General features: G+C 32.9%; 1 protein-coding gene across 1 annotated transcript in view; it reads left to right on the forward strand.

The window, feature by feature from the left end:
- The first annotated feature begins 3816 nt into the window (after positions 1 to 3816).
- The window catches only part of LOC108776356 (chymotrypsin-C), an 8042-nt gene continuing 1405 nt past the window's right edge, over positions 3817 to 10453 (forward strand). Inside the window, exons 1-2 of the mRNA XM_018542956.1 lie at positions 3817 to 4547; positions 7738 to 8105. Coding sequence (XP_018398458.1) covers positions 3857 to 4547; positions 7738 to 8105 — 1059 coding nt within the window. The 5' untranslated portion in view covers positions 3817 to 3856. The remainder of the gene's footprint in view (positions 4548 to 7737; positions 8106 to 10453) is intronic.

The raw sequence follows: 10453 nt of genomic DNA on the forward strand, positions 1-10453 counted from the left end.
AATGTAAATAAGTAACAAAAAAGTAAACAAAAAAAACTACGATTTTCTGCAAAACGAAGCAAAAAGTATATTTCTATAGGACTTTTTTTCTCAGTTTATCGATCCCTCCACACGCTCCTGAAGTTTAGACATTTAAATTTTGGACACCCTATATATATCCTATGGTCCGTATTCAGAACGCGTTTTTATTGATAAAAGCACGCTTTTATCTCCGAAATTCTATAGTATGCGTAACGTAAACATGTAGAGCGCTAATATCGTTGTAAGCGCGTTCTGAACACAGACCTATATTTACATTATTAATGATTCTATAAAATTTATTAGAATTTAAAATTATTATGTAGATTTATTTAATATTTTCTTAAAAAAAATGAGAGAAAATATAAAATAAATGGAAATGCACTTCGTAAAGAAAACTACAATTATATAACAATTAGCTTTATTTTCTTCCTACTGAAGTGTAAAATCCAGATTCTTGAGTTAAGGACGTTCTCTGAAAAATCCATTTTCTTTAGATTTTTCTGAAACAGAAAAAGCTTGTTTTAGTATCCTGAACATGTGTTTTAAAATTCAGTACCCGGAACGAGATTAAAAATCAAAATATTCCACTTCAAAGTTGAAGCGTTTAACATAGGATTCCTATCTAAAGTTTATTCAAAAGTGATCTTTTTATCCATTATTAAAAGGTTTTTCTTTACAATCTTTAAAACAATAACATGAGCCAATAATATGAGACATAAAACTTGATATCACAAGGAATAATATGAAATTTGTCTGAATATGGCTTTCGGTATTCGTTTCTAAGAAATCATTGAGCAAAGTAAGTAGCTATTTTTTCGACCGGCCTATCTACCGGCCTACCAGTAGCAAAGGTGGAGGGCATTGACAATTTGGCATCGTCGTATGAAACGTCGTCGAAATTATATAATTTATACTTACATGCAGTATTTCACATTTTGATAATTATAATTAATGATTTGAATAATTTTTGAAATGTTAACAAAATTTTTTTATACTGAAATATTTACGTTGTTAATAATAACAGCTATTTCAAATCATTGAATCACCTAAAAAAATATTAAAAAATATTAAAAGTGAATTACACATTTAAAAACCACGTATTTTATTAAGTTTGTAACAGATCCTCACGAGATGGCTAAGATGTACAGCTTGATTGCATTGTTGCCGCAGCTGCTATTTACACTAATACAAGGACAACAATCTCCGTGTCCTCAATATTTTACATATATAATTAAACCGGGAACAGACGAAACGATAGGACAGATTGAAATCCAGTCTCCGCCTAAAGTTAGCGAACTCCATTTAAAAGTGGGCTTACAACTAGCTGCTAAGTTGCCTACAGTATGTATCCTTTTTTTATTAATAACCAATTATTAACAATGTAAAGTTTGCACATAAATTTATGTGGCTGTTACTGCAAACAATTTCAAATAATTTTTAGCATATTGTGAACTCAACAGTGGCCAACAATTATTTCTTTAAAGTATTTCTAAAACAATTTGGCTTGAAGTCATAACGTTTCTACAAGTAGTGTTTAAAAAAAGTAAGCTTTGCTTGTGTGTGGGTGTGTGTGTAATTTAAAAATAAAAATACATTTAAAAATGATCAAAATGTAATAACATAAAACAATTTTAGGGTATACTTCCAAAAACCAACTACTTCCAATTTTTATTAAATTTTGTAGAAAGCTTTATTTCGGGTTAAAATGACAGCCCTTAAAGAGATTTTGGCGACTTCTATCTCCCCTATAACTAAATATATACACACTAATTATAACTAAATAATATATACAGGGTGTTCATTTGAAAACTTTCCAGCTGATTATCTCGAAAAATATAAAAGATGCAAAAAAAGTTAAAACACGTATTCCACGATTTCGAGGGGGAAAGAGAATGGCACTTTCAATTTTTTATTTGAATGTTTTCAACGTAATTTGAAGGTCAAATTAATTTTTTTTTAATGGAAATGTATATTTTTTATTGCAGGATCTTATTCTACGTAAAAAAACAAGTAACTTCTATAGGAAACATTTTTTGTTCGATCACTATTTTAGGAGATATTTAAGAAAATAGCAAGGCATAGTTACTGTATAAAATATCATCATTTATTATAACAAATGTTCAAAATGTTCTCCGTTGTTTGCTAAACAATAATAAAGGCGATTCTGGAACTCTGAATGAACATTTGGAAAGTATTTGCTGGAATAGCTCGACATTCCTGTACAATTTTTTGACGTAGAGATTAAACTATATATACATATATATATATTTAGTTTGTTTATAATAGCATTAATTTTCTTTTGTTTACGGTCGCTTTTTAGATTATTACTTCATTACTGCTGTGATTTTTCAACAGTCAATTTAACTATTTTTATTTACTGACAACATTATGATAAAGGAAAAAAAACGAGAATTTCCAATAATTTTATATTTATCGACTATAATATCGAGAATGACCCAATCGGCGTCGAAACGTTTGTAATTTGTTTTTATGTTTTTAAATTAAGCGTTCTTTATATAACTGACTCTCAGCCCTTCAATTGTTCTATTTTGTTTTATTCTTACAGAGCCTTATTATTACATATTTTAAACATTTATTATTCATTTTACTGTTTAAAAGAAATCGTTTTTTTTTTTTTAGAGATCACCAAAAATCCTTCTATGGATTTTTATTTTATAATTAAATACGAATCGAAACCTATAACAGTCTAGTTGGATCTTAGGTGTTTATATATAATTTCGCGTGAATTTATATACTGATATATAGTCTTACTGATATGTAGTCTTTCTAAACTGCGCGCCGAACAATTGTCGGTCTTGAAATGCAACTCTAATAAACTACCGCAGTACTATCACAAATTAAATTGATTAACAATTTAATAATTATTTGATGCTCTTCTGGCATCTTATATTGATCTTTAACGACGTTAAAATCTGAAAATAATAATTATTGCGAAAAATATTACCTTGGCTGATAGTCAAATCCGGACCGCTCGCTTTACGCATAAATGTTTTAGCTACTTAGACTACTGAGTAATATTATATTTTAGTAATGTTCCTCGCAATAACTGGTATATGTGAAGTGAAAAACGTTTTCTTTTAGGCACGTAAATGAATAATATTAAATTTGAAACGACCGTTAATGGAACAACATAACTAAATACGAATCGAAGCTTATAATAGTCTAGCTGGATCTTAGTTGCTTATATATAATTTCGCGTGAATTTATATACTGATATGTAGTCATTCTAAACTGCAATCTAAAACTTTAGATTAATTTTTATTTTAGCTTAAAATGAAGTTTTTTATAAAGTTGAATTGAAATTTGAGGTAGTCGGTTTCCGAAAGTTTATCCCAATTTTATAAAAAAAATTTTTCTTTTTTTTAAATAAATTAATCGTCGTATTTTAGAAAAACTATGGTCGATTAAAATTAGCACGATCGACCGAGGACTCTGCTCAAGCTGTTCTACAAGGCAGGAATTTATTATATCATATTTATTTCCCTTTGCGCCAACCGCTTCCAACATTGACCGCGATGTGGTTCAATGGTAAAAAATATTGTACGGGTTCCGATAGTAAGTACTGTATTTGCTTGAAAAATAATATACCATGTTCGAAATAATAGGAGTAGGTTTGACGTCTAAATATCTATTCTTTCGAGTCATAAATTAATTCTCATTACATCTTATTTATTAAGACGACGAAGAGACGAATTGAAAGATTCTCACTCTAAAAAGACGTGAGATTTGAATATAATATTTTATTTCAGCAACAGGAGATGTCGTGACTACTATTACAACCATTACATTGGAACATACTCTATATCTACCAAATATGCCTTCGCGAAATTCACAACTTAATGAATCGCATCAGAATTCACAACCTAATGAATCGCATCAGCATTCACAACTTAATGAATCGCATCAGAATTTAACATTAAAACCGGATTTTCAACAAAGTACCCAGAAGAAATCCACCGTCATTTTATCTCAAGACAATGGCAATATATTTCTAGAAAGGCTCCCGAGCAAACATAATAATAACATATATCAGATAAATCAAACCCCACAATATGATTTTAATAATCATAATATATTCTTAAGGCCATCTTTGACAAAAATTCCACAAAACAATAACAATAATAATAACAATATATTCCTACGGCCAAATCAGTCTTCTAGGCCTCAGCCAAATCAGTCTTCTAGGCCTCAGCCAAATCAGTCTTCTAGGCCTCAGCCAAATCAGTCTCCAGCCAAACCAGTTCCACACTACAACAACAACAACAACAACAACAACAACAATAACAATAACAACAACAATAATAATGATAATAAAATCACTAATATAAATAATAACAATGAATGCGGCATCAGCAGCCGCTCTGTAAGTGCAAATCTTTTGATTGCTAATGGAAAACAAACCTTGCCTGGCGAATGGCCATGGCTAGTGGCACTTTTCGTCCTTACCAGCCATTATGAATTTCAATGTGCTGGTAGCATTCTGACAAACAAATATGTCCTAACAGGTAAATTAATAAAAAAAAAAAATTGTATTACTTTCCATATGTTCAACAACGTAAACTTTTTACCTATACGTGCTTTCTTTTTTATATTGTAAAATATTTATTTATACTTATATAAAAAAATTACTAGTTAATTTAAAAGTTAGTGTTTAAAGGATTAATAATAGACACTACAAGTCTTTTATCCCGAGCCACCAAAGTCCATTTTTCGGGGGTGCATAATTACTAAAATATAAAAAATTTTAAATTGAACATTATATATATATATGTCCTGAAAGGCGGCATCGCCACAAAAGTAATTTGAGCCGAAAAAATTTAAAATCGGTCAAGCCGTTCTGGGCCCCTATTCTGTAACTCTTAAGGGGATGCTGGACCCGCCTGTTTTATTATTACTTACTTGGTTAAAGACTCGTTTCTCTTAATTGCATTTACGAATGGAAAAATCCTTCTGCATAATTAAAATATCGACAACAATGAATTGCGCTAGCTACATTTCAATACGAAAAACGGAAAAAAATTTACAGTTTCGTTATCGAAAATTACAGAAGCCGATAAACTGTAAGTTTTTAATTTTCTTTCGTTTTTCGTATTGAAATGTAGCTAGCGCAATTCATTATTGTCGATACTTTAATTATACAGAAGGATTTTTCTATCCGTAAATGCAATTAAGAGAAACGAGTCTTTAACTAATTGTAAATAATGATAAAACAGGCACTCCAGCATCCCCTTAACGCGTTACAGAATACAGGGGCTGGAGATACAAGCGGTCGAAAAGTGATGATTTTAATGAAAAGTTAAGAAATGTCTCCTTCTCTGTCTGTCCGAAATTATAATTTTTTAATATCCTCTCTCACCTTTTAATCATACCTCCACCAACTCCGACCCACCGCACCCCCTCCCCCTCTTCCCCCTCCCCCACTACCCATATATTTCGCCGTATTTCACTCTCTTTCGTTACATAATATTTTTAAATCATTTTTATGATATGATTTTTTTCGGATATTACTTTTCAGAGTACAAATACATCACAAATATACAGGGTGTCTTAGAAAAACCGGAAAAAATTACATGCATAGGTAGAGCGGACTGAACTGAGTCAAAAAGTCCTGTACCGTTTTGCAATTTTCGTAATAGTTAGATAACGAGATAATAAATAGATTAAATTAAAATTAAAAGTTACTGAATACGTGCGTACGCCCATGATAGCTCGATGACGCACAGACCGCGAAGAACGGGGACTGCCTGCCTGCCTAGCAAGAGTCCCACGCCGCGCACACCGCCGCGCGCTGCGAGCCCCAAACGTCGTGACTCACAAGGGAAGTGGCCAAGTAATCGCGAATTGATACAAAATATATTTCGTTGGAGAGGTCTTGCCGAGTAGAGTACAACTGTGCAATATTTCGCTTGAATGGCGCCTCTAAAGGGCGTTATGTGCAATAGAAGTTATTCAATGTGTACCTAATGATAATAAGAATCACGCTCACACCTCCACCAACCTCGACCCATCGCACCCCCTCCACCTTCCCTCCTCCATCCCTCCCTCTCCCCACTGCTTCTTTTCGCCGTTTTTCACTCTCTTTTGTTATATAATATTTTTAAATTATTTTTTAAATATTTTTTTCATATATATTTTTTATATATTTGTACTATAAAAAATAAGTGATATCCTAAAAAAATCATATCATTAAAAATGAAAGCGTCAAGCCGTGTTTGAAAAAAAGATCCTCAAAAACCTATAAAATTTTAAATGATTATCTAATAATAATATATAATATATTACCACGAAAAGTAACTGATACATTATATTAATTAAAGGTGCCAGCTCAAAGTGAATTTTTTTATGTTATGTGCAATAGAAGAAATACGATGTGTACCTAATGATAATTAGAACAAAAAAATACTCAAAAATTTAAACCTTTTTATCTAATAATAATATATTACCATGAAAAGTAACTGATATGTTACTAATAAAGGTGCCAGTACAAAGTAAAAACATACATAAAGTGTATGTAACTTTCGGCCTAATTTCGAATCGCCTCAGCCTTTCGCTGTTTCCCTCACCTCACCGCGCGCAGAACAAATGTCGCTCGAGCATCGTGCGAGAGAGTGAAAAACGGCGAAAAGAGAAGGAGTGGGGAGGTGGAGGGGGTACGATGGGTCGAGGTTGGTGGAGGTGTGAGCGAAATTCTTATTATCATTAGGTACACAATGAATAACTTCTATTGCACATAACGCCCTCTAGAGGCGCCATTCATGCGAAATATTGCACAGTTGTATTCCACTCGGCAAGACCTTTCCAACGATATATATTTTTTGTTACGCATACGCATGACAAAAATTATTATGAGTAACTAGTAGGGATATATTGTTTATAGCGCCGGACGGACGCGAATACGCACTCGCTTCGCTCGTGCTTTCGCGTCCTTCGCGCCATAACACTAGCCCCCACGCGTTACACAATGTACTATTTTATCAATTCGCGATTTAAGCAGGGAGCACAGACTTTTGCATAACGCATAAAGCATGTGCATAAGGAATTTCATTGGTCCATTTTCTTATGCATGAGTCAATGGACCAATCAAATTCTTTATGTATATGGTTTATGCGTTATGCAAAAGTCTGTGTTCCCCGCTTAACACTTTGGCCACTTCCCTTGTCAGACAGTGGCGCGCTTACCAGGCAGTCCCCGCTCTCCGCGGTCCGCGGCCAACGAGCTATCATGGGCGTACAACTATTGTTAGTAATAGACCAAGGCGGATGCACGTATTTGGTAAATTTTACTAATTATTATCTCGTTGACTATTGCGAAAATTGTAAAACAGTAGAGGACTTTTCAACTCAGTTCAGTCCGCTTTATCTGTGCATGTGATTTTTTGCGGTCTTTCTGGGACACCCTGTATATAAAAAAAATGATTGAAAAATATTATAATAACGAAAGAGAGTTAAAATGGTGAAAGAGAGGGGTAGTGGGGGTGGTGGGAGGAGGGGGAGAGGAAGAAGAGGGGGTGTGGACGTTTGACGTAATGAAGAGTTTTTGCAATACCATGTATTTTTACTTTCTACACCAAATAATGTAATTTTTATTATTCACCATATCTGAATACACGCGCGCGCGTATTCTTTTTTGTATTTTTTAACAGAGAGTTAGATTATAGAATAAAATGTAATATTTATGCCTATATTTTCTTTTTAGCGGGGCATTGTTTGAAGAACCTTGAAAGCAATGAGACTATACCTCCTAATTTATTGACTGTGGCATTGGGGCGATTTAACTTGTACAGATTTCGCGAGGTGGGAAGCGTGAATCGGGAAGTCGCAAGTTATAGGATTCATCCCGATTATACGCATGACGCTAACGGTGACTCCGATCTGGCGATTTTAATCCTCAGACAGCCTGTGGAATATAATCATTTCATCAAACCTATTTGTCTATGGTCTGGTTCATCCGATCTTTACAACGTTGTCAGTAGAATGGGATACGTCGTGGGTTGGGGCAAAGACGAATTCGGTAATCCTTATACCGATCATCCACGGATGGCGATAATGACGATAGTTAGTCTGGTAAGAACCTTTAGGAGTCTTTTTAAAAGAAAATTGTTTTTTAATTTTGCTATTTAATTGATATACAAATTGAATCGAAAGCGAAATTCTCTAAACGAAACGTCCGAAAAATGAGAATAGGTCGATTTACAATTTAGATAAACGAATAAAAAATGCTTATTTTTGCACTGTTAAAAACGGCTACGTTCAGCAGGTTCAGCAGACTCAACAGTTGAATGAGCGCTCTCTGTTATTGGTTTATTCTTCTAGACTTAAAATTTGATTGAATGATCTAAAAGAATACACTAATAACACAGTGAGCGCTCACTCAACTGCAGTTAAGTCTGCTGAACGTAGCCATTGACGCGCGAGACTTTATTTACTTTTTACTGTACATTTGCATAGTTATATACATTTACATAACTACAATAATTATTATTAAGGGGATCTTAAAGCAAAGCTCGAACTCTAACAAAATCGCCAGATATCGCTGTTTTACAACACACCGACATATCTTTTACATACTACCACATTAATATCTCATGCAGACAGTGATGCACACAGTCGCATTACCTGTCAATTTTTGTATCGTAAATTCGTCGTGATAAAGTGTCTAAGTCTAATTCTAAGCATTCGACGCTATTTCTTTATGCAAACTACGTGTCTGTGGACTACTATTTCTTATACAGATTGCGCAGCTTTTATATGAAACAAATGTTGTTACGATGTGCAACTATAGCTCTAGAGTGCCATATTGAAATAAAAAATGGAAAAAAAAACTTAATTTTGAAATTTTTTATCGTTTTCAGCATAATTCTCCCCCACAGATGCGCATTAACGCGTACTTTAATACTGTAAAAAATATTTCGATCTGTGAATGTGGACAAAATAAGTATTTACGATACAAAAATTGTATAGTTTAGTCGGTAATACAGACGACTTTAGGATTCCCTTAATGCATTGTAATGACAAAGATATGTATTTTTGTAACTAATCGATGGTCATTGCATGCTTAGAATAACAAATTTGATGATTATTTATATCAGAGGAGACGCGGTAGTGTCTCCGGCCATGTTCAAAAACTGAAAGACACTACAAGTCTTTTATCCCGAGTCACCAAAGTCCATTTTTGGGGGGTGCATTACTACTAAAATATAAAATATAAAATATAAAAAATTTTGAATCGAACGTTATATGTCCTGAAAGGCGGCATCGCCACGAATAATTTGAGCCAAAAAAATTTTAAATCGGTCAAGCCGTTCTGGAGATACAAGCGGTCGAAAAGTGGTGATTTTAATGAAAAATTGTCAATGAAATAAAAAGGCAATTAAGAGTCAATATTATTTGTGTGAACTAATAAAACATTTAATATATTATAAATTAAAATAAAATTTATTTGTTCTATTTTTGTTTAAAATAAAATATCAATAAACTAAAATTCACACTTTAAAAGCGCACGCAAACATAATTCAAATCATAACGTTTCGGCTGCATATTCGAGCCATCCTCAGATGTACATATAAATATTAATTAACGCAGTAAAACATCTTTAGTTAACGCAGAAAAAACAAGAAAAATACTATGATGGATTGTTATGTTCTAAAACGTTGAGTATTTCCACAGAGAGAACAATTTAGCTCATCAAGCGATTGGAAGATCGTTTGTGATGTATCCCTGTGGTAATTAGTACCACAGGGATACATCACAAACGATCTTCCAATCGCTTGATGAGCTAAATTGTTCTCTCTGTGGAAATACTCAACGTTTTATAACAATCCATCATAGTATTTTTCTTGTTTTTTCTGCGTTAACTAAAGATGTTTTACTGCGTTAATTAATATTTATATGTACATCTGAGGATGGCTCGAATATGCAGCCGAAACGTTATGATTTGAATTATGTTTGCGTGCGCTTTTAAAGTGTGAATTTTAGTTTATTGATATTTTATTTTAATTTATAATATATTAAATGTTTTATTAGTTCACACAAATAATATTGACTCTTAATTGCCTTTTTATTTCATTGACAATTTTTAATACTAAGAGTCCTGTATATTCGTTTCATTTTCATGAAAAATTAAGAAACGTCTTCCTCTTCTCCTTTCGCTTCTTCTTCTTTATCCGCATTCAAGACCGTATTAAAACTTTCTACATCCTCTCTCACCTTTCACTCATACCTTCACCCGACCCACCGGACCTTTTCATTTTAGTTCTGAAAACTCAGGATTGTTTGTTCACGTAATACAGGTGTTGAACTGTTGTTCGGTTCATACGAACTGTAAAACTTTTGTATTAAGGAAACATTTATGTCAGGTGACAGCTCTACGGTTGAAAAAAATGTAAATTTTTAAGTTTTTTAATTTTAGTATA

This window comes from Cyphomyrmex costatus, unplaced genomic scaffold, assembly GCF_001594065.2.
Source record: "Cyphomyrmex costatus isolate MS0001 unplaced genomic scaffold, Ccosl1.0 scaffold355, whole genome shotgun sequence".
Classification (NCBI taxonomy): Eukaryota; Metazoa; Arthropoda; class Insecta; order Hymenoptera; family Formicidae; genus Cyphomyrmex; species Cyphomyrmex costatus.